At 39.6% G+C, this 25355-nt stretch overlaps 3 protein-coding genes across 3 annotated transcripts in view; 2 read left to right on the plus strand and 1 right to left on the minus strand.

Annotated features, from left to right (window-relative positions):
• The first annotated feature begins 468 nt into the window (after positions 1 to 468).
• c5h22orf39 (chromosome 5 C22orf39 homolog) lies at positions 469 to 3139 on the plus strand. The gene is made up of 3 exons (XM_034170710.1): positions 469 to 560; positions 1604 to 1771; positions 2958 to 3139. Exons 1-3 carry the CDS (start codon positions 531 to 533, stop codon positions 3087 to 3089), a joined length of 330 nt encoding a protein of 109 aa, XP_034026601.1. The 5' UTR covers positions 469 to 530; the 3' UTR covers positions 3090 to 3139.
• A 1241-nt stretch (positions 3140 to 4380) lies between these two features.
• Positions 4381 to 11617, minus strand: mrpl40 (mitochondrial ribosomal protein L40). The gene is made up of 5 exons (XM_034170709.1): positions 11456 to 11617; positions 6738 to 6821; positions 5890 to 6045; positions 5331 to 5412; positions 4381 to 5196 (listed from the first exon to the last, which is right to left on the minus strand). Exons 1-5 carry the CDS (start codon positions 11515 to 11517, stop codon positions 4969 to 4971), a joined length of 612 nt encoding a protein of 203 aa, XP_034026600.1. The 5' UTR covers positions 11518 to 11617; the 3' UTR covers positions 4381 to 4968.
• A 230-nt stretch (positions 11618 to 11847) lies between these two features.
• Positions 11848 to 25355, plus strand: part of acaa2 (acetyl-CoA acyltransferase 2) — a 30075-nt gene continuing 16567 nt past the window's right edge. The window contains 1 exon segment of the mRNA XM_034170711.1: positions 11848 to 12011. Within this exon segment, the coding sequence (XP_034026602.1) occupies positions 11996 to 12011 (16 nt within the window). The 5' untranslated portion in view covers positions 11848 to 11995.

A 25355-nucleotide genomic window follows, 5' to 3' on the forward strand; every position in this document is an offset into this window, starting at 1 on the left:
AGACCTCTTGCAGCATTCTGTTTAATTTTATTATGATTTATGCCAGGTAAGGTTTTTCTCTAGTTTTTGTTACATTTCCTCGTGTGTTTTTTATAATACAAGGTAATAAATAGTATTGTGTTTTTTGTTTTGTTTTGTTTTTTCTTCAACTGGTGCATATTCCATGTGAGAAGGTTCATAGGATATATTGTGCATAATATTAGTATAGCCCCTAGTTTAGTTATTTCATGAAAAATGTTACCTATTTGTACTAATATTTCTTAGTGCAAATTGCATTACTGAAAAATCATCAGTGCAGATTTGGTTGATAGTTTTGTTGTCAAATTACAGATGGGTTCCTCTGGGTGTTCTGGCTTCCTCCCACATCCAAAAGACGTATGTCAGGTGAACTGGAAACATTAAATTGCTCATAGGTGAGTGTGAACGTATCACATCTGACATTAAGCAGGAACCGGTGCTGAACTCAGAACTGCACTTTTATTGTGGAAGAATCGACCGGATGTTTTCAACTGCTGATGTTTAAGCGGTAAATGGAGCGGACTGAGGCTACAGAGTGGAGGGTAAAACACATTCTATGAATTGTGATTTTTGTCGAAATAAGAAGTCTGGGTGATTTTTAGATGTTGTAGGGACACTGATGTCAGAAAGGGGTAAAGTATAAAGTTGAACGGAGCAGTGTACCAGTACTAGCTCAGCCTAGCTAGCTAACAGCCAATTTTAAAAGTGACAGGTACATGTTAAATTTATTCTGACAAGCAAATATTTACGAGATACACGATTTACTCTGGAATTCAATGGTGCCAGTCAAATGTTCATTTAAATGGTAATTTTTCAACCAACTACAAGATCCGTCTCATTTGTAGCAACCTCAGGATGGCGCTGTCCACAACAATAATGAGGAAGATGGTTTTGTTCTTGAAAAGTGCATTCGTGTAATATTCCTGTGAGGGGGATTATTTGTATCTCGAGTACTAAAGGTTTGATGCTTGGGATAATTAGGTTAGGGGTCACTGGATGACCATTCTTAAGTGTCACAAATGCTGCCACTGATAGGGGGCGCTGTTCAAAGTGACCCCCAAAAATTCACTTTGTCATTAAGTACATCTTTCAAATCAACACTGAAGTAATTTTCATGGTGGTCTTATGAAGAATACACTATTTTTTTTAAGTATATTTATCCTTATTATATGTTTTGAGCAATCATTTTCTGCTGATCGGGTTAATTTATGGATAATGTATGACATCTTTTAGCAAACCATCACATTGTCTGCCTCATGAAGAGTTTATATGCAAAACACAGTAAGTCCAGTTTTTTTTTCCCACATTGGGGAAAAATGCAGTTGAAATTATGAAATCGCAATCACATTAGAAAATCCACATTTTTTATACATAAATAAAATGAAAATCATGTGTTCACATTCTTTAATATTGTGGACACTGATTCTAAGCAGCCAACTGCATCTTAGCCTCAACTAAAAATTTGTGGTTTTGGACTTATAGCATTTTGCATGTAAACCCTTCATCTATTCTACATGTAGCCAGTATTATAAAATCGATTGCATGAAGCACCATTCATGATTCTTGCCTTTGTCCATCCATTCAGCCACCTCGGCCCTGTGGTGACTATTGGAGCGAATACAAACACTGCAAAAGCATATGGAATCGATTCCACCAGTACTACACATACGGTACATCTCCATCCTGCCAGCAGTGGAAGAAGGATTACTATAGCTGCAGAGAATGGGAGAGTCACAGAATCACAGAGGCCAAGGTACAACTAACTACATGTGGTCACATTGTTTAAAGATGTAGCCCCCCTCCTTTTTTTGTTTAAATCATAAAAAGGCTTTTCTTGAGCACCCCTGCAATTTTCTTCTTTTGTATTCAAATAAAGGCTTCACAATCAGAATTCGCCTTCTCTGGAACAATTAGAATTTTGACCCATGTGAGTTAAAATGCAGTGACCAGACACCATGACACACTGTCTGTGGCAGCATCATAGATGATGTGGGAGGCTTTTCCGTTCAGTTTCCCAGCATGCTGTGCAGTACTGCTATGGTACATATACTAGTGTTAACATCATGGAGCCAAAGAAATGCAGACCAGAAATTACAGATTAAAGTGTTAAAAGACAACATAAAATTGAAGCAGAAAGACAGTGACAAATGCAGCTTGTAAATAAACAACCACAGATCCCACTGGAAAGAAATCAGGATCAAATCAAGACCTTTCACACACATCTTTTGCAGGATATCCACCAGATGGACTAAACAACACACAGGTCTGCTTTGTCAGTTGTCAATACTAAGGTTTTATCATAGCTTTATTAGATGTGCTTTTTCCTACTTGCAAGTTCAAAATTTAAAATTCCCAGTTTCTATTGAATTGAGCAAGACCTTTGAACTTTGTGCATGTGCTTCCTCCTCCATAGCTTCTGCAATATTTCATGGAGCAAACTCACTGTATTTATTATGGAACCACCCATTTTTATTTTTTACTAGTAGTAATATTTGTAATATACCACAGACATAAAGGCATTTCTAACTAGATTTCAATACAAAGTAAATTTTGTGGGAACTCAAAAGGGAGTACACCTGTAAAGAGTCAGACTTTGGAATTTTCCAATATAATCTGGAATGTGCACAATTTAAAGACCTACCATACATCAAAACACTAAATTAAAATGTTTTACACCAAAACTTGGTTTGCTGTGACTTATATTCACCAGCATCTCTGTAAAACACATTATTCATACATACTACTGTACATATAAAATTGGACTTGTGCACTTCTAAATTAATTTTAACATCAGTGATGTGGGGTGACGAGGCAACATACGCCCAAGCTGAGGAGTTTTTCAGGGTTGAACACATTGACATTTTATCGTTGTGAGATTAATCAGTCCAGTTGAGAGTAACACATTTTTAAAAAATCATGTTATAATGCCTGTTTTGCAGGAAGCATTAGTGCAAAGTGAAAGGAACAGAGTGGAAGAGCAAAGAAGGTTCACCCCGGTGTGGGAAGTGAGGCGAGACCCTCCCAGTGACTGGCACATGCCCCTGAATCAGGACAAACCTCAGGACTTCTGAACTCATTTGAACTTTTGCTACATTACAGCCAAAACAAAGTTGAAAGAGCACTTGAGATTTTATCAGGGTTGAGTCACATTCCAGTGGTCTGGCTGTTGATCATTAAAAGAACGTTAGTGTTGGATATTATGTTTCATGGCTAATTTGTCTGTGATATAAATCATAATATAACTTGCTAATACCCTCAAATCCTATAATGATACTACTAATAATATTGGTGATATTTCCTCTGGAACGCCACGGGGCATACCGTTCAACTGCTTATCACGCTACACAGTTTTACTTTCACACATTATGTTTATATAACGCGAGCAGCACACCGCACATAAGTAAATGTTAAATACAACATGTTCCATGCAAACACGTAACTTTACTGGTTCATGCTGAGGGTAGTGGCCCGCCCATCTGGGGGCGTGGCTGGAGTGCAGGGGAAAAAAGGCCAATAAAAGGCAGGCGGGGGGCGAAGTTAGTCAGCCTGCAGGGTGAGTAGCACCTTAACTGTCCATGAAAGATTTTATTTAATACAACATTTAAAATTGAAGTATGTTATCTGTGGTTTTTGAGTCTTTTGGATTCAGTACCCATTACACCCGCGAAAACTGGAAATTTACAATCTAAGAATAGTGTGTATTAAGTACTGGAAGCTGCTTCTTGTCAATGACTTTCAAGAACCTTAGGTGGTACTGTCTTTTTATTTTACTGCCAGTTATGTTCATACATTATATAGACTGAAACAGGTGTACTGCATTTTTTTTTTCTTGGTAAATGAGTATAATGCTGACTGCCTAGTTTCTGCTTAGTCAAAGGATGGAGCTACATTGAGTTAAATTATGGAATGGCTCATTTAAATCTTCCATAGTGAAGGATTAAATATCTGTATAGCAACAAGTGAGGCTCATATTTTATTTAAATCATCAAACAAGATGGCTGAGCCCTATAAATTTGAAGGCCACTAGTTAGTTACCCTAACCCTGCTAAACACTTGATAATCATAAACATAACATTTATATATAAAAAAAAAATTTTTGTAAACTGTAATTGTTTAGACAACTAAATTTAGCCATTACGGCTTTAAATTGCTCATCTTTACATAAAGCCAGCAGAGCTGTATGTTTTGTATGAACAGTTCAATACAGTACAAATAAAATTGCAAAGATGCCAGACATGAAAATATAAAGTTGTTTAATGCAGAAGCACAATGTGTGTGTGTGAGAGAGAGAAAAATACTGATGCAGAAACAGACCCTTTAATAAATACTCAGAACAGTAGACATAAACAAAACTGCAAACTGTTCATAGGCAAATGTTACTTTATTTACACCAGATGCTATTTTTGACATGCGCACCCCCCCCCCCCCCCCAAAAAAATAGATCATACCTGCAAATTTGTGCAGATGTACATATTCACAAGAAAAATATTTTATGTAAAATGGTACATTATGCCTGCATAAGGGGAGGCAGAGCTCAGTTTGGGGTTTTGCTTCCAGTATTCATTTGGATGTCTCTCTGACTTTGGTGTGTGAATGTCAGGCATAATTGAAAAGCACTATAGAAATGCAGTCCAGGCCCTGAGGTGGACTGGTGGACCTGTCCAGGGTGCACCGCACCTCTCACCCAATGACAAAGCCTGGGATAGGCTCCAGCCCCCTGTGACCCTTAATTGCAATAAGCAGGTATATGTGCAATCCATTTACCCTGAATTTGATTTGATGTGTGACTATTTTACATCAATTTGTCTCTGGAGGAAAAAAAAAATTTAATCCTCAACCTCTTAACACATGAAATCTTTGCAGAGAAGTGTCTTTCACCTGTGTATATTCCTAAATTCATATCTCTTGTCATGTTCAACTGAGTCAGTTGGCACATGATTTTCTTTTCCATCACTGAGTGTAGACTTTAGTGACGTCATTGTATTTCCCTTCCGGTGCTTCATACTTGGCTTTTACTGGTGTGTAGGTTGGACCTTTGTGAGTGAAACAAAAGAGCAGGGGGTCTGGTTTTAATGCTGCCTGGTACAGCTCCTCAGACTCCTCCCTCAGCTCCTTCAGCGCCTCCTTCTGTGCTTCAAGGGCAAGTTGAATTGCCTCCATTTCAGCCTCGTGCTGTTCCTAAAAAACAAAAAAGATTGGTGAGTACACGAGATATAATGTTCAAAGGGTACATGATGATTTGCAGAGATCAGAACCATGACATTCTCAAAATGTGTACATGATGGTTTTGCGTGAAAGTCATGTGGGACAACCTGTTTGTATCGGGACCACTCCTTCAGTAGCTGAGCTCGACTCTCGCTCTCCTCAAATGACAGACTTGGTACAGAGCGTTCCCTTTGTAAGAGAGGAATGATTTTATAAGTATTCTGTCACAACATTACTAGCAAAGTAAAAACCACATCAAGTGAAGTTAAAACAACGTATCTGTAAAAATTTAGTAACTGCACTACAAGGTGTATCTGACGATTATTAAGCCTTTGATAATCTTTGAATTTTTAAGCAATGTATTTTAAATCAGGAGCCTCGATTCAAAAAGATGTTTTAAATCTGTTGATTGGATTAAACTCTCAGTTGGTGCTCTGAAATGTTTGGTTTCCGGCACAACACTGAACCCATGAGCTAGAGGACAAACAGAAATTTTCTTCAGCAGGTCTAGAAATTGGGTTCTGAAGTATTAAGAAAAAAAATCATTACCATCAACTGTTCATTGTGACCACACCAACCGACGGCCCTGATCACTCTGATTTGACCTTGTGGCTTGATGGCCCTTTTAGACTTTATCCTATCAGTTTAACAATGAAATGAACATACCTTGTTTCATCCAAGCATTTAACTGAAGTCATGAAGTCTTCAATTGGGATCAATTCAGGTACTGCCTTCTCCATCTTCCTCAGCTTCTTCTTTAGCCTCTCTCTGACCATCAGCTCCCTTTTGGGGTCCACTTTTTTCTTCTTCACTGGCGCTGCTCTTCAATGCAAAACACAACTCAGTTTGTTTATTTAAAACCATCATCAAATACAGCTGACGGATATTCTATATCAATGGAACACTGATTATTATGGCTTTGACATTGACGTTGCCTGTAACTTCAGCTGTCATCATAAGAGCTGTGCAAAAACATATTAAAGACGCACAATAATATGACATTGGGGTGAATGTGAGGCATTACTGTAAAGCGCTTTGAGCGTCTAATGCAGCTGAAAAAGGAAAAGCGCTATATAAATGCAGTACATTTATTTAATGTTATACACTGTGATGTGGACAAATATACTGGAATATAAATTCAATTAATTTGGACTTTCAAACTCAATGTTGGGAGCAAAAAAAAGTCTAGTTTGTTATAAAGAGGGGGGGGAAAAAAAAAGAGCCAGAGCTCATCAAGAACATACAGTTAATGTGATTTTCAGGGGTGTAGTGCTATGGCAACAGAATGAAAATGTCAGAAAAATCTGGTCAAAGTTTAGCTTACCATTAAACATTTGCTCTGATTGTAATTCATTTACCATAGTTTGCCTGGGGATGTATCTTTCCAAACAGAGCAGGTAAACCTCAAAGTAAAAGTGAATATTTTATCGTGTTGGAACACATTCAGTGACCCCACATACACACTTTTTCTTTTTGAGCATTTACTGTACCGCTTAGTACAAAAACAAATTTACCTTAGTGCTGCAGATGTCTTCAGTGTCATCACAGGTGAAAACCAAGGATTGTGTCCAACATGGTGATTTTTTGTCACTAAAATGCTGTGAAACAAAACAGTTTAAGGGTGACTCCGGGGTCCAAATTCTACTGTTCTAGTTGCAGTGTTCCCCAATCACTCTCTGACTTACTCAGACAAGATCAGCTGAGTCTGGTATGTTTAGCCAATCAACAGCTAAGAGCAAGAAGAAAAAGTCCTGAGTATTTTGGGTCCTGAAGACCAGGATTGGGAAACACTGTTAATTGGAACATTTATAAGCTACAAACCAAGTTCTGACAAACTTCATCCCCAAATAACAAAATATAGAAAAGAAAGTAACAGTATAAGTCTCTGAATGATGTGTTTTGAATATGGTTATTACATGTATCAAAACAATGTATAAATGTATCAGTCTATATTTAAATTTGTCTTTGATAATGAATTTAATAGAACTTACTGGAAATAATGGATTGCCAATTTAAGCACTTAACCTGTGGTTCCATATTCCACTGGTTTTTATAAGCCCTCAAACATAATAGTTAATGTGTAGGCAGCAGCTATCTTCACATGGCCCTAGTGATAATATGCAAGTCTATTTGTATCTGTAGGTCACCTGATTATGAGGCTGCATACCTTTTGTTTTCCATCTGTACACAGGCCCAAAATTATGTTTTGAAGTGACTAACTTAAGCATTTTCCCTGGTTCTAAAATATTTCTAATTATACATGATTATGATGATTGTCATATGTGGATTTGATACTTTAAGTAGAAAAATAAAATAAAATGCTTAACATGACAGGGACTGAAACCCAGGGCCTTTAGTTCTGACGTCTAATGCCCTACCACTCTGAATGGGTCACAGCTTGATGTGATACATGCCACATACGAACAGCTATGGCAGAGGTCTCAAACCGGTTCCAGAAAGGGCCAAGAGGGTGCAGGGTTTCTGTGCAACCACCCACTCCACCAGGTGATTTCACTGCCATAGGTATTAAAGGCACTGCGCTGCGGTGGTTTGAATCATATTTGTCTAATAGATTACAATTTGTTCATGTAAATGGGGAATCTTCTTCACAGACTAAAGTTAATTATGGAGTTCCACAAGGTTCTGTGCTAGGACCAATTTTATTCACTTTATACATGCTTCCCTTAGGCAGTATTATTAGACGGTATCGCTTAAATTTTCATTGTTACGCAGATGATACCCAGCTTTATCTATCCATGAAGCCAGAGGACACACACCAATTAGCTAAACTGCAGGATTGTCTTACAGACATAAAGACATGGATGACCTCTAATTTCCTGTTTTTAAACTCAGATAAAACTGAAGTTATTGTACTTGGCCCCACAAATCTTAGAAACATGGTGTCTAACCAGATCCTTACTCTGGATGGCATTACCCTGACCTCTAGTAATACTGTGAGAAATCTTGGAGTCATTTTTGATCAGGATATGTCATTCAAAGCGCATATTAAACAAATATGTAGGACTGCTTTTTTGCATTTAGTAATATCTCTAAAATCAGAAAGGTCTTGTCTCAGAGTGATGCTGAAAAACTAATTCATGCATTTATTTCCTCTAGGCTGGACTATTGTAATTCATTATTATCAGGTTGTCCTAAAAGTTCCCTAAAAAGCCTTCAGTTAATTCAAAATGCTGCAGCTAGAGTACTGACGGGGACTAGAAGGAGAGAGCATATCTCACCCATATTGGCCTCTCTTCATTGGCTTCCTGTTAATTCTAGAATAGAATTTAAAATTCTTCTTCTTACTTATAAGGTTTTGAATAATCAGGTCCCATCTTATCTTAGGGACCTCGTAGTACCATATCACCCCAATAGAGCGCTTCGCTCTCAGACTGCAGGCTTACTTGTAGTTCCTAGGGTTTGTAAGAGTAGAATGGGAGGCAGAGCCTTCAGCTTTCAGGCTCCTCTCCTGTGGAACCAGCTCCCAATTCAGATCAGGGAGACAGACACCCTCTCTACTTTTAAGATTAGGCTTAAAACTTTCCTTTTTGCTAAAGCTTATAGTTGGGGCTGGATCAGGTGACCCTGAACCATCCCTTAGTTATGCTGCTATAGACGTAGACTGCTGGGGGGGTTCCCATGATGCACTGTTTCTTTCTCTTTTTGCTCTGTATGCACCACTCTGCATTTAATCATTAGTGATCGATCTCTGCTCCCCTCCACAGCATGTCTTTTTCCTGGTTCTCTCCCTCAGCCCCAACCAGTCCCAGCAGAAGACTGCCCCTCCCTGAGCCTGGTTCTGCTGGAGGTTTCTTCCTGTTAAAAGGGAGTTTTTCCTTCCCACTGTAGCCAAGTGCTTGCTCACAGGGGGTCGTTTTGACCGTTGGGGTTTTACATAATTATTGTATGGCCTTGCCTTACAATATAAAGCGCCTTGGGGCAACTGTTTGTTGTGATTTGGCGCTATATAAAAAAAATTGATTGATTGATTGATTGATTGATTAACTGATTCCACCTGCTCAAAGTGATGTTAATCAGTGAAATCACCTGGTGGTGTGGGTGGTTGCACAGAAAGCCTGCACCCTCTTGGCCCTTTCTGGAACCGATTTGAGACCTCTGAGCTATGGGATGAACCCTCACTCAAACATGAACCCTATGGCATAATTAACATGGTTACATATGAGGGTGATTCTTTAACTACGGGCACTATTGGCCTTGTAAATGTAATTTCCACCACACCATTGCCTTACAATATAAAGCGCCTTGGGGCAACTGTTTGTTGTGATTTGGCGCTATACACATGTGCTCTGATGTCACTGTTTATCTCCACAGAAACTACCCAAACAATCTTTCATACAAACTGTTTAAAGGGACATTACAGTGTTGTGGTGGAAATTACGGCAATAGTGTGGGACAACTACATTTTGTTTAAAAAAAATCACAACAGTTGTATGACATTGAATACCCCAATTATGTTTTGATTATTTTACTGATATTTTATTCAGATATTTTAAAACATTAGAAAAAACGTTTCTTTACCATTCATTTTTATTATTGAAGATCAAAAGTCTGGGTGTGGGACAAGCACAAAACGGCAATATTTGCATATAATGATGCTGAAAAAAGGTGAAAAAGTCATCATAGACTACTAGAACAAATTTCTTAACACACTTTCATTGTAAAGATAACTATAAAAGTGTGAAATTTCCCCTTTTTTCTGTTTTTCATACAATATGATCAAAGGACATAAGTGCCCGTAGTCTAAGAATCACCCATGAATAGAATTGTGCATCATCAATATGGCTACGTATGGATAGTCACTTTATAATATATATTAGAGTAATGAAGTCAGTGATTCTGACTGCTTGAATCTTTTGACATTCCTATAAATTTGACTTGTAAAGCAGACATGTTAATTCAGGATTGATGCTGATTTTGTATCCCAAATGTAGCAATATGCATATTGCATATGCACAGCATGGCAAGTGGTCTATTGTGCAAGTAATGTGCATATTACTGGGGCCGCTGCATTTACTGAAACAAAGCACGGCCTCTAATAAACCTAATGTTCTTGCTGCACAAGCTATAGATCAGTTGTCTTTTGTGTTTATCTTTATTTCCAAACAAACCTAACTTTATAACAGTCTTTAACAGTTAGAAATGCTGGGGTATGCAGTATAACATTAGATTCAACACATCATACTTGAAATTTGCCAACTTGGCTTTCTCCAGTGGTGACCCTGTGCCTCTAGTGATATACAAATTGCATGGACCATACTAAAATATGAAATGGAGCGAAATGGAGACTGATAATCACAAAATAGGAGTAAATTGTAAGAAACTGAGCAGAGTGAACTAGACTGACTCCAAATAATTTGTTTGGTTTATGTTTTTTGTGAGATGCGCTCAGTACATGTAGTAGAGGCACGTGCGCCATCTGGCATTCAAGAGATGAAGCTTCAGTCAATGGATCAGTCAGCTCCATTTCGTTACCCCCATTTCGTTATTATCAGTCCCCATTTTGCAAAAAAATAAATAAAAGTACTTAATTGAATCATATCTGGAGTCAGTCTGCTCCATTTCGTTACGTTTTACCCCCATTTCGTTATGATCTGTCCCCATTTCGCTTAAAAATATTAAAGTACTGTACTTAATTGAATCATATTTGGAGTCAGTCTGGGTCAGTCTACTCCATTTCGTTATATTTTACCCCCATTTCATGATTATCAGGCCCCATTTCGCTCCATTTCATATTTTAGTATAGCCGAATTACACAGGCAGAATAACTGCAAGACTATTGCCATAATGAATATAGCACTCATCTCCTTGAAGGGATGAACAAATCCAGAGACTTAATAGCTATCAGTCTGTATTATTATTTTTTTCTGGTCACATCAGTTTTTCTGTTTCTTTGGGATGTTTTGTTTATTTCAAAAATATGTATTTTAATTATTTTTCCTATTTTCAGACTTCGCAAAATCGCAGACATATTGAAATTACAAACACAAGCTTGGTAAATGGCCTTACTATTCACTAACAGCTTAAAAATGTAACAGCACATCATTTCCCCTGATATAACGCTGATAGTGCCATAAAATTTTATAAATGCATTCAGCCTTTGATATTTGCAAGCATTCATTTTGTTTCATAGCGAAATCTTACTGTATCACCTGGGTAACCTTAGCACTTAGCTGCTGTTTGTTAGCAGAGTTAAACTGCTGAGGAATCTCACCTGGACAGAGCGGGCTGCCGGAATAAAACCCCGCAAACACTGCGAGTTAAAGACACAAACATGACTGGTAACTCAGTACGTTTTCAAGCAAATAAAAACGATAAAAGAACATTAATACGTGATTTAAAAACGCCACCTGTGCATTTGCGCGACAGCAGAGTGGCGCATGAAAATTACGTTTTCCGATTTCAAACGCTCTCTGGCACTTTCGTGTCACCCCCCAAAAATAATAAATGTGCTGGGGTAACATATTTTCGATTCTGGGAAATGCACTTTTCCCAACATCTATAACGATACGAGACGGGCATGACTTTTTTTTTTTTTTTTTTTTAAAGTTTCGTTGGGTACGCTTTCTGTGGAATCTTGCTGTTCGTGTGAAAAATTCGAGCCCGCACTAGGTGAAAGTTCGCGGCTGCAGAAGCAGCTGGGATTTTACCAGACTGTTCACTACGACGTATCTGAGTGCGAACCAAATCAAATCTCTGTTTGAAAAACAAAAAACATACGATTCTTCTGACAGCAGTGGACTAATGAATCGACATGGCTCTTCTCAGAGGTAATGAAGCGTTTCAGTTCACTACGACACCAGCAAAATTGATGTATTAATTATGCTATGTTCCCTCTGTTGTCAGTAATCGTTGTTTTACAACGATGGGAAACTTAATTTTGAATTCCATGTAATCTCTGTTAGCGATGATGTACAGTATAACCTCAAACTACCGACAGGTGGCGCCTGGTGAAGTAACAGTCTTGCTCTATGACACATCGGTGATGAAAAAGCTGCTCTGTCGATTTCCCTATTTAAGACGTATCTCTCCAGTCTCGGAGTCAAGTCTCTTTTCTGTCTGGAGGTTTTGCTCTGAATATTATGAGACCGTTTACAGATTATGCAGAGTTTAGTCTGTATTGGTTAAACTCGAGGTCCGCGGGCCAACTATAGACTCGAAAACTTTAAAACTGCCCTATTCGGCCTATTGTGATATCCCATAATCCCTTGCACGCCAGAGAGTCACTGCAGTCTAAATAACAGAGAAACCACTCGATGACAATTGCAAATGAACATTATACAACCAAAATGTAATTTTGAGACCCTGAAAACTTACAAATACTCCAAATTATCCGAGTTTGCTATGTTTAACCTACGTGGAATTTAAGAAACACAAACCGAATTTCAGACATTTTATATACAACCCCAATTCCAATGAAGTTGGGGTGTTGTGTAAAATGTAAATAAAACAGAATACAATGATTTGCAAATCCTCTTGAACCTATATTCAATTGAATACACCACAAAGACAAGATATTTAATGTTCAAACTGATAAACTTTATTGTTTTTGTGCAAATATTTGCTCATTTTGAAATGGATGCCTGCAACACATTTGAAAAAAGTTGGGACGGAGCAACAAAAGACTGGGAAAGTTGATGAATGCTCATAGAACACCTAATTGGAAACATGTGAGTGTCATGATTGGTAAAAGGAGCATAAGGCTCCCCAAAAGGCTCAGCCGTTCACAACCAAAGATGGGGCGAGGATCACCACTTTGTGAGCAACTGCGTGAAAAAATAGTCCAACAGTTTAAGAACAATGTTTCATAACATTCAATTGCAAGGAATTTAGGGATTCCATCATCTACAGTCCATAATAGAATCAGAAGATTCAGAGAATCTGCAGAATATTCTACACATAAGCAGCAAGGTCAAAAACCACCATTGACTGCCCGTGACCTTTGATCCCTCAGGCGGCACTGCATTAAAACCAACATCATTGTGGAAAGGCTCTTACCGCGTGGGCTCAGGAACACTTCAGAAAACCATTGTCAGTTAACACAGTTCGTTGCTACATCTACAAGTGCAAGTTAAAACTGTACCATGCAAAGTGAAAGCCATACATCAACAACATCCAGAAATGCCACCACCTTATCTGGGCCGGAGCTCATTTGAAATGGACAGACGTGAAGTGGAAAAGTGTGTTGTGGTCTGATGAGTCCACATTTCAAATTGTTTTTGGAAATCATGGACGTCGTGTCCTCCCGACAAAAGAAGGAAAAGACCATCCAGATTGTTACCAGCGCAAAGTTCAAAAGCCAGCATCTGTGATGGTATGGGGGTGTTAGTGCCCATGGCATGGGCAACTTACACATCTGTGATGGTACCATCAGTGCTGAAAGGTACATCCAGGTTTTGGAACAACACATTCTGCCATCCAAGCAGCATCCCTGCTTATTTCAGAAAGACAATGCCAAGCCACATTCTGCACATGTTACAACAGCGTGGCTTCGTAGTAGAAGAGTGTGGGTACTAGACTGGCCTGCCTGCAGTCCAGACCTGTCGCCCATTGAAAATGTGTGGCACATTATGAAGCGCAAAATACAACAACGGAGACCCCGAACTGTTGAACAACTGAAGTTGTACATCAAGCAAGAATGGGAAAGAATTCCACCTACAAAGCTTCAACAATTAGTGTCCTCAGTTCCCAAATGTTTGAGTGTTGTTAGAAGGTAAGGTGATGTAACACAGTGGTAAACATACCACTGTCCCAGCTTTTTTGAAATGTGTTGCAGGCATCCATTTCAAAATGAGCAAATATTTGCACAAAAACAATAAAGTTTATCAGTTTGAACTTTAAATTATCTTGTCTTTGTGGTGTATTCAATTGAATATAGGTTGAAGAGGATTTGCAAATCGTATTTTGTTTTTATTTACATTTTACACAATGTCCCAACTCAATTGGAATTGGGGTTGTATATTACTCTGGAACAAACTGGACAGTGCTGTTAAGGGCAATAATCAGGATGTTATATAACATGTAAAAACCCAGATAATATATTCACGAGAGTTTTAGGCACAATATACAAAGAGTATTATCTTGAAATGTTAATGCTGTTGTCCATGAGCAGCGGTTAAAATGCAGCCTTATCAGAGCGTCTCAATGCAGTTCTCAATGTTAAAGACATCTCGCAGCACGGCAGCCTTTTCAAAGTTTTGCCAGATTTGAAACCTCAATAGGGCAAATAGAACAAATTAATAGGTGAATGTGTTTGCATTTGTACTTCCATCAACTCAGAGGTGGAGTAGAGGTTATGTGACCTGTCCTTGCTGCAGGAGTAGAGGTTATGTGTTAAAAATATTGGTATGACCAGGACAGGATTAGGAATGAACACATCAGAGGGACAGCACAGGTCAGACGGTTTGGAGACAAAGTCAGAGAGACAAGATTGAGATGGTTTGGACATGTACACAGGAGCGACCCAGGGTATATAGGGAGAAGGATGGAGCCTCCAGGGAGATTGAGAAGAGAGAGGCCAAAAAGGAGGTTTATGGGCAGCATGGTGACTTAGTGGTTAGCACTGTTGCTTCACAGCAAGAAGGTCATGGGTTCCATTCCCACCTGTGGCCTTTCTGTGTGGAGTTTGCATGTTCTTCTCGTGCTTGCGTGGGTTTCCTCTGGGTGCTCCACTTTCCACATGCAGATTGGGTGAATTGGAAATGACAGCGCCTTAATATTACAAATGAATAACACATGCGCAATGCCTCCATGGTTGATCGTGCCCTGTTTTAGAGCGAAATCTAAAATAAATAAAATTGTTTCTCACCTAAATCACTGCTGCTGCAATGATCTGATCATTGAATCTCAAACCTCAGACTCGGTCGGCCTACTTACTCCTTATTTGCTGCACAGCAGCTTTGAAGCTCAAATTGTGTTGCTATGGGGGAGTCGCCATTCTGGCAGTGCTTACTTTGCCTAAAAGTCCCACCCAACTCACAAATGGATAAAGATGTGGAGCATGGACAAGTTCATGCGTGACCTGTGGAAGGACGAATGAAGTCCAAGCATGCCTCCATCTCAGAGTTACTGAACACGCTAAAGGGAACAGCCTAAACTTGGTTTGGGTGTTTTATAAATGCATGATTTTGTGGACTGGATGGTGGTTTTCATGACCAGTGGCTTCGGTGTGGGCCTGAAAAATTATGATCTGCTTATTGCCTTGTGGAGTAATAGTGAAACTAATGTCACCAAGCTACCAATACCTGCTATTGGTGCTAATATACAAATTAAATTAGATTACATTAGACTGGATAGAACTTTATTAACCCCTTGAGAAGACTCCCTCAGGGAAATTGAGGTTCCTGCAACATTGTATCGCAGCACACAGGGAAAGAAGCACACAGAACATCAAAAGTGAAAGTAAAAAAAAAAGACAATTTGCAGATATAAATATAAATACCAGACATGCTGATCGCTACTGGTTTATTGGCTACTACTGTTCCTCTCCTTCCAGTTCTCTGTCTTCCTGTTACTCCTCCCCCAGAGTGAGGAGTTGTACAGTCTGATGGCCTGAGGGACAAAGGAGTTTTTCAGTCTGTTGGTCCTGGACTTAGGAAGAAGCAGTCTGTGGCTGAAGAGGCTCCTCTGGTTGCTGATGACGGTGTGCAGAGGGTGACTGGCATTGCCCATAATGTCCAGCAGTTTGTCCAGTGTTCTCTTCTCTGCCACCATCACCAGAGAGTCCAGCTTCATGCCAACCACAGAAACTTAACATGAAAATTTCACTCACTGGAAATACTGGAGCACAGGCTTGTTTATAGTAAAATGCTCAGAAAGGACAGACACTGTCAAGGTCACAGCATGTACTAGCCACTGCTCACGGTCTCTCCTAGTGAGCTAGCTCTGGGAATAGCTCAGCCAGCACATACTACCTGTTACTCAATGTGACCATGCCACTAATTATTCAGTACCTTATGACTTAAAATATTTAACTGCTGAGTTATAAACCCACCTACCCCCGGTATAGTTATCACGAAGGAGAAAACTAGCTAAAACAAAACTGGTTTTTTGTTTGTTTTTTTGTTGTTGTTGTTGTTTTGTCCCATGATAGCAATTTTAACATGGGCTTCTGTGGGAAGTGACTCCCTTATGTAGTTAGTCTCATCCAACTACAAGATTTTCCACAAATGGCTTTGCTTCATTTCAGATGGCCAAAATTTGGGGGTATGGTGTTATTACTGGAATGACTTTGTATCAGATGGTTACTTTGGAAGACTCAATAAGAAGTATCACTTGCATGGTAAAAGACAGCTGTAAAATTTTGGCCATGTGCATGACCCAGCACGCAGGTGCCTCAGTGTTGAGGACCACAGTGTTTATTTGCTTCTGCTCACCCCCTTTTTGGTCACACATGTCACTGTGGAATTGTCTTGTACAACCCCTGGCAAAAATTATGGAATCACCGGCTTCGGAGGATGTTCATTCAGTTGTTTAATTTTGTAGAAAAAAAGCAGATCACAGACATGACACAAAACTAAAGTCATTTCAAATGGCAACTTTCTGGCTTTAAGAAACACTATAAGAAATCAAGAAAAAAAGATTGTGGCAGTCAGTAACGGTTACTTTTTTAGACCAAGCAGAGGAAAAAAATATGGAATCACTCAATTCTGAGGAAACAATTATGGAATCACCCTGTAAATTTTCATCCCTAAAACTAACACCTGCATCATATCAGATCTGCTCGTTAGTCTGCATCTAAAAAGGAGTGAACACACCTTGGAGAGCTGTTGCACCAAGTGGACTGACATGAATCATGGCTCCAACACGAGAGATGTCAATTGAAACAAAGGAGAGGATTATCAAACTCTTAAAAGAGAGTAAATCATCACGCAATGTTGCAAAAGATGTTGGTTGTTCACAGTCAGCTGTGTCTAAACTCTGGACCAAATACAAACAACATGGGAATGTTGTTAAAGGCAAACATACTGGTAGACCAAGGAAGACATCAAAGCATCAAGACAGAAAACTTAAAGCAATATGTCTCAAAAATCGAAAAATGTACAACAAAACAAATGAAGAATGAATGGGAGGAAACTGGAGTCAACGTCTGCGACCGAACTGTAAGAAACCGCCTAAAGGAAATGGGATTTGCATACAGAAAAGCTAAACGAAAGCCATCATTAACACCTAAATAGAAAAAAAACAAGGTTACAATGGGCTAAGGAAAAGCAATTGTGGACTGTGGATGACTGGATGAAAGTCATATTCAGTGATGAATCTCGAATCTGCATTGGGCAAGGTGATGATGCTGGAACTTTTGTTTGGTGCCTTTCCAATGAGATTTATAAAGATGACTGCCTGAAGAGAACATGTAAATTTCCACAGTCATTGATGATATGGGGCTGCATGTCAGGTAAAGGCACTGGGGAGATGGCTGTCATTACATCATCAATAAATGCACAAGTTTATGTTGATATTTTGGACAATTGAAAGGATGTTTGGGGATGATGAAATCATTTTTCAAGATGATAATGCATCTTGCCATAGAGCAAAAACTGCAAAAACATTCCTTGCAAAAAGACACATAGGGTCAATGTCATGGCATAGGGTCAATGTCAATGAGCAGATCTGATTTGATGCAGGTGTTAATTTGGGGGATGAAAATTTACAGGGTGATTCCATAATTCTTTCCTCAGAATTGAGTGATTCCATATTTTTTCCTCTGCTTGGTCTAAAAAAGTAACCGTTACTGACTGCCACAATCTTTTTTCTTGATTTCTTATAGTGTTTCTTAAAGCCAGAAAGTTGCCATTTGAAATGACTTTAGTTTTGTGTCATGTCTGTGATCTGCTTTTTTTTCTACAAAATTAAACAACTGAATGAACATCCTCTGAGGCCGGTGATTCCATAATTTTTGCCAGGGGTTGTATATCAGTTTTTGTTATTGACGAGTTGTGTGCCAAATAAATAAGTTCAAGAAGACCAAGGGAATGCTCACGTTTCAACTGACTGCAGCAGTTAGATGGTTCCCTTTAGCTGTGAATTACCAAATCTCTGTGAGATTGCAAAGGTGATGAAACAGCTGAAACTAGGTAAATCTGTAGGGATCTGTGGTATCCGCACTGAACCTTTAGAGGAGGGTGGAGATGCTATCCGGCATTGAAAACAATCACTTCTACAGTTTAGGAGGTGGGCACCATCCCAACAAATTTGATAAAAGGACTTATCCCTATTTATTTGTTTATTCATTCATTCATTCAAACGTGTTCCGTCATCAGCAAAGTTAACCACATCTACAAGATTCACATCTTCACATTTTCATGCTTGAAAATGAGTAAGTATAAACTTTTATTATATGGCAGACGGTACACAGGCTCTGATAGGCTGATTTCCCAGCTGATATTTTCCCATATCAGACCGTTACTATGACAATCGTCCAGATTGTGTATTGGATTTGTGACTTTATTTACAGTTTTCAAGGCACGAAATAAAGCAAAAAGCGAACAAACAAATTGTGAAGGATGAAGAGGAGCATTCTCCAAGCAAATTTTACTACACTGATGAGTTTGAATTGGAGGAATTAACAGCAAACAAGCTCGAACAGCCATATAATAAATGAATTCTTAACCTCTCTTGCTTGCACAGACCTCGCACTGTATTAATAATCCTTTAATATTGCCCTACGCCATTTCTACAATACATTATAACACATTTTCCTTTAACACAATTCTGTCGTCTTCACAGAAGAAGATTTGCACCCCCCCCCCCAATTTTCTTATGTAATAGAAAAGGGTGACTGCTTTATTACAACAACTAAAGGAATATTACACTATTCTCTATGAATCAGCAGCTGATCAGTTTCTGGCCTGTGTTAATGACCCCCTGGAGTGCCTTCCTCTCTGCAGTAGAGCAGCTGCGGAACCACAGTGTGATTCCATAGCTCAGCACTAACTCCACCGACTACCGGCAGAAGGACAACAGTTTGTTTGACAGGTTGCACCTCCTGAGTAATCTCAGGAAGAACAACCTCTGCTGTGCCTTCCCCAGGAGCACAGTGGAGTTAGCAGTCCATGACAGATCCTCTCCAATGAGGGTGCCCAGAAACTGAAAGACTTGCACCCTCTCCATCAGGTCCCCATTGATCTTGACCAGCTGCAGAGCTGGTTTACACTTCCGGAAGTGAACAATCAATTCTTTTGACTTGGCGGTGTTAAGAGTGAGGTTGTTGATGGTACACCAGTCTGGCAGACGTTCCACCTCCCTCCTGTATGCAGTCTCATCTCCCCCTGACATGAGCCCCACCACCGTGGTGTTATCTGCAAACTTGATGATGGAGTTGCTCACATGGGTGGGGGTGCAGTCCTGTGCATAGAGGGTGTAGAGTAGGGAGCTGAGCATACATGTTGGGCAAAATGCAGTCTGGTCCTTGAGTATTTGGCAAATGAGACCATTTTTGTAATCTTGCCTCTGCACCACCACAGCGGAGTTTAAATGAAACTGCCAAGATGCTGTCTGGTACAGCCAGACTAGTTATCAAAATGAGAATAAGTTTATGTTGTGTCTATTATATTAAAATTATTCAACTTACTCCCACCCCCACCCCTCCATCTCCGGGACATGATATGTTGTATTAAACATTAGGTCTCTTTCTTCTAAGTCCCTGTTGGTAAATGATATAATAATTGATCAACGTATTGATTTATTCTGCCTAACAGAAACTTGGTTACAGCAGGATGAATATGTTAGTTTAAATGAGTCAACACCCCCGAGTCACACTAACTGTCAGAATGCTCGTAGCACGGGCCGGGGCGGAGGATTAGCAGCAATCTTCCATTCCAGCTTATTAATTAATCAAAAACCTAGACAGAGCTTTAATTCATTTGAAAGCTTGTCTCTTAGTCTTGTCCATCCAAATTGGAAGTCCCAAAAACCAGTTTATTTGTTATTATCTATCGTCCACCTGGTCGTTACTGTGAGTTTCTCTGTGAATTTTCAGACCTTTTGTCTGACTTAGTGCTTAGCTCAGATAAGATAATTATAGTGGGCGATTTTAACATCCACACAGATGCTGAGAATGACAGCCTCAACACTGCATTTAATCTATTATTAGACTCTATCGGCTTTGCTCAAAAAGTAAATGAGTCCACCCACCACTTTAATCATATTTTAGATCTTGTTCTGACTTATGGTATGGAAATAGAAGACTTAACAGTATTCCCTGAAAACTCCCTTTTGTCTGATCATTTTTTAATAACATTTACATTTACCCTGATGGACTACCCTGCAGTGGGGAATAAGTTTCATTACACTAGAAGTCTTTCAGAAAGCGCTGTAACTAGGTTTAAGGATATGATTCCTTCTTTATGTTCTCTAATGTCATATACCAACACAGAGCAGAGTAGCTACCTAAACTCTGTAAGGGAGTTAGAGTATCTTGTCAATAGTTTTACATCCTCATTGAAGACAACTTTGGATGCTGTAGCTCCTCTGAAAAAGAGAGCTTTAAATCAGAAGTGTCTGACTCCGTGGTATAACTCACAAACTCGTAGCTTAAAGCTGATAACCCGTAAGTTGGAGAGGAAATGGCGTCTCACTAATTTAGAAGATCTTCACTTAGCCTGGAAAAAGAGTTTGTTGCTCTATAAGAAAGCCCTTCGTGAAGCTAGGACATCTTTCTACTCATCACTAATTGAAGAAAATAAGAACAACCCCAGGTTTCTTTTCAGCACTGTAGCCAGGCTGACAAAGAGTCAGAGCTCTATTGAGCTGAGTATTCCATTAACTTTAACTAGTAATGACTTCATGACTTTCTTTGCTAACAAAATTTTGACTATTAGAGAAAAAATTACTCATAACCATCCCAAAGATGTATCGTTATCTTTGGCTGCTTTCAGTGATGCCGGTATTTGGTTAGACTCTTTCTCTCCGATTGTTCTGTCTGAGTTATTTTCATTAGTTACTTCATCCAAACCATCAACATGCTTATTAGACCCCATTCCTGCCAGGCTGCTCAAGGAAGTCCTACCATTATTTAATGCTTCAATCTTAAATATGATCAATCTATCTTTGTTAGTTGGTTATGTACCACAGGCCTTTAAGGTGGCAGTAATTAAACCATTACTTAAAAAGCCATCACTTGACCCAGCTATCTTAGCTAATTATAGGCCAATCTCCAACCTTCCTTTTCTCTCAAAGATTCTTGAGAGGGTAGTTGTAAAACAGCTAACTGATCACCTGCAGAGGAATGGTCTATTTGAAGAGTTTCAGTCAGGTTTTAGAATTCATCATAGTACAGAAACAGCATTAGTGAAGGTTACAAATGATCTTCTTATGGCTTCGGACAGTGGACTTATCTCTGTGCTTGTTCTGTTGGACCTCAGTGCTGCTTTTGATACTGTTGACCATAAAATTTTATTACAGAGATTAGAGCATGTCATAGGTATTAAAGGCATTGCGCTGCGGTGGTTTGAATCATATTTGTCTAATAGATTACAGTTTGTTCATGTAAATGGGGAATCTTCTTCACAGACTAAAGTTAATTATGGAGTTCCACAAGGTTCTGTGCTAGGACCAATTTTATTCACTTTATACATGCTTCCCTTGGGCAGTATTATTAGACGGTATTGCTTAAATTTTCATTGTTACGCAGATGATACCCAGCTTTATCTATCCATGAAGCCAGAGGATACGCACCAATTAGCTAAACTGCAGGATTGTCTTACAGACATAAAGACATGGATGACCTCTAATTTCCTGCTTTTAAACTCAGATAAAACTGAAGTTATTGTACTTGGCCCCACAAATCTTAGAAGCATGGTGTCTAACCAGATCGTTACTCTGGATGGCATTTCCCTGATCTCTAGTAATACTGTGAGAAATCTTGGAGTTATTTTTGATCAGGATATGTCATTCAAAGCGCATATTAAACAAATATGTAGGACTGCCTTTTTGCATTTACGCAATATCTCTAAAATCAGAAAGGTCTTGTCTCAGAGTGATGCTGAAAAACTAATTCATGCATTTATTTCCTCTAGGCTGGACTATTGTAATTCATTATTATCAGGTTGTCCTAAAAGTTCCCTAAAAAGCCTTCAGTTGGTTCAGAATGCTGCAGCTAGAGTACTGACGGGGACTAGCAGGAGAGAGCATATCTCACCCGTGTTGGCCTCCCTTCATTGGCTTCCTGTTAATGCTAGAATAGAATTTAAAATTCTTCTTCTTACTTATAAGGTTTTGAATAATCAGGTCCCATCTTATCTTAGGGACCTCGTAGTACCATATTACCCCATTAGAGCGCTTCGCTCTCAGACTGCGGGCTTACTTGTAGTTCCTAGGGTTTGTAAGAGTAGAATGGGAGGCAGAGCCTTCAGCTTTCAGGCTCCTCTCCTGTGGAACCAGCTCCCAATTCAGATCAGGGAGACAGATACCCTCTCTACTTTTAAGATTAGGCTTAAAACTTTCCTTTTCGCTAAGGCTTATAGTTAGGGCTGGATCGGGTGACCCTGGACCATCCCTTGGTTATGTTGCTTTAGACGTAGACTGTGTTTCATAATTATTGTATGGCCTTGCCTTGCAATGTGGAGCGTCTTGGGGCAACTGTTTGTTGTGATTTGGCGCTATACAAGAAAAAAGTTGATTGATTGATTGATTGTATTATGACATTCAACATTAAAGCTTCTTCATATAAAGATGTTATGCAGTCAAATTGAAATCAAATGCATACATTATCTGTGTTAAGTAAAATAAATAAATAAACCACACAACTTAGGCTAAGTAACCATGCCCTTTTAAGGAAAAGAAAACCCACTGATAAAATACAGCTGGGAAGATAGACTGTGCTATAAACTAACAATTGATGCGTATCAATGAAAATAAGCTCTATGCCGTGTTCACACCGGGCGCGACCAGACGCCACAAATTCGCGTTAGTCGCATGGCAACGGACGTGCCACCATCGCCCGGTGTGTCGCTCTGCTTTAGCTGCAAAAATTCACCCAAGTGCGTCATCAAATAGGAGGAGCTTCTATTCGCTTGCCGGCTCCGGTTGCTGCGGGGCTGCTGCTTGCTCCAAAAACTCTGTCATGATTGTGAAATAAAGGACAAAACGGACATAAGTCCTGCTCACAGGCTGGCTACCAGAGACAGGACATGTTCACATCCAGCTTAGTCAAACTCCAGACATCTCCACGTCACTACATATTTAGTCCCTGATTGGTCATTGCGGCGTGAAAAGATGAAAAAGTTCAGATTTTTCAACTTTGGGAGGAGGGCAACACGACGTGACGCGACGTAATATCGCGCCACAAACGCGCCAATTGCTCAAAATCGCTTCACTCGCGTCGGTTCATTTGCATCCATCACATCGCGCTGCGCGGCTTGGCACCAAAACGTGTCCTTCCATAGGGACTACATGGTAACCTGTCGCTCGCGTCGCGCCCGGTGTGAGCGCATCATTACAACTAAAATATCTGCCTCAGAAAGTTGGCATTTAAGCAGAATTTATGCATCACTGACTATTTCGTAAATGCTGCCATTGACACAGTTTTAACCAATCAGAAAAAGACCCCGGATCGCTTGTGGAACAGCTGTGACGTAGCATGGGCACTGAAAGCTACACATGGCAAACACGCGCTGATGTAAAGTCCTCTCTCTGTCTCTCCCTCTCTTCCTCACTCTCGCTCTCTCTCACTCGCCATTTTCCTGCTGAGCAAACATGAAGCCTTTCAACTCTAAAATAAAATAAATTTCTAAATGTATCATCAACGGTGCTTACGTGAGTAATTTTGGGTAAACACTGAAGGATTTTGGTGGAGGTTTTCCCATTCAGCAGAGAGAAAGTGAATCTGTGTTCAGCTTTCCTCCTTAGCTGTGTTCTGAGCTGCTGTTAAAGCTTTACACAGCCTCGGGACGTTGAAGCGGCTGACTTTTCAGTAACAATTCAGTTAATTTTTCAGAAAATCCGTGCTCGGCAGCACAGACCACTTGAACCCGAGAGCCAGGCGGAAATTTGCAGTTACCGGTGGCTTAAAACTTGTCTTGGTTGCAATGCACAGAAGAAACAGCTCGCCTTCAGCGCAGAAACCTCCCCCTCCTTTCCTCCCGTTCAGCAGTAAACAGAGCAGGCAGCACAAGAGAGGTTTCACGGAAGTGGTTTCTCTCCAGTACCAGAAAATCCCGCAGGTTGGATCAGGAAATTCCGATCCGCGAATTACGTTCCGATGCCAATCCGGGATTCAGGATGTTGATTGCTGCTTACATGCTTTGCCCCTTCTATACTGAAGAGTGACACTGTTGAAGTTGTGAACCTCTCTGCCCCTCACACGTCGCTGTTACAGTAGACGACATGGCAGCCTGCTGGCGGCTTTAGACCAGCCATACAAAAATGCTCATACCTTTAACATAAATGATCACATATTCCTACAACTTTTCATATGGGCTCTCAATATCATAATCTACAAACCCAATCATAAATTATGTTAACTTTTCTTTTGCTTTATTGTAACACAACTAAATGTCAGTTTTAAATCCTGTTGGCTTCAGAAGAGGCAGATGTTGGACTTAAGATTGTTTGCAAGTTATTGAATATCTCATTCACTTTGAGTTCACCTGCTGTATGTCAATCATTAAGAAATGAAAACACTGAAATGTTAATCTTTCCATAGCAGGCTGTCCCTAAAACTGAGTGGGGAATCCACCAGAACACCAGTGACAAATGTGAAGGAGTAAACTACTTAGGAATGAGGCTTGAAACTGATTTGGGGGGAAAAAAGAATTGTATGCGACATTTTACTCTTTGGTCTTGCAGCATGGAATCAGATTCAGATCAGGTATGTACATCAACCAGGTTTTCCTGGCAGCTTGAAGAAGCCCTTACAACCTTCTGTGGCTGTAACTCAAAACAGACTGTATGTACAGCTTAGCTCAGCTCTCGACTGTAGCCACGTATTTATGGTGTGAGTGACATTGAATGCCATTTAGAAAGAAGGCAGAAAATCTATTTTTTTTTGTTTGCCATATGGAGTTAAAGTGTAATTTTTAATACTCCTTAGGTCACTGATCAGAGGGATTTGGTGAGGCTGATACTTTTGCAGGAGAACAAGAGTTTGGATGTGTCTGTTAGGAGGATGCTTGTGT

This window comes from Thalassophryne amazonica, chromosome 5 (assembly GCF_902500255.1).
Source record: "Thalassophryne amazonica chromosome 5, fThaAma1.1, whole genome shotgun sequence".
NCBI classification, from domain to species: domain Eukaryota; kingdom Metazoa; phylum Chordata; class Actinopteri; order Batrachoidiformes; family Batrachoididae; genus Thalassophryne; species Thalassophryne amazonica.

Bases quoted from the DNA above. Each gene is read 5' to 3' on its own strand.
- c5h22orf39 (XM_034170710.1), top strand. From the start codon at position 531: ATGGAGCGGACTGAGGCTACAGAGTGGAGG. The intron at 561-1,603 runs GTAAAACACATT...CCATCCATTCAG, and splicing joins CTGAGGCTACAGAGTGGAGG to CCACCTCGGCCCTGTGGTGA. The intron at 1,772-2,957 runs GTACAACTAACT...CCTGTTTTGCAG, and splicing joins ACAGAATCACAGAGGCCAAG to GAAGCATTAGTGCAAAGTGA.
- mrpl40 (XM_034170709.1), bottom strand. From the start codon at position 11,517: ATGTTTGTGTCTTTAACTCGCAGTGTTTGCGGGGTTTTATTCCGGCAG. The intron at 6,046-6,737 runs GTAAATTTGTTT...TTTGCATTGAAG, and splicing joins AAGACATCTGCAGCACTAAG to AGCAGCGCCAGTGAAGAAGA. The intron at 5,197-5,330 runs GTTGTCCCACAT...TTTGTTTTTTAG, and splicing joins AGTGGTCCCGATACAAACAG to GAACAGCACGAGGCTGAAAT.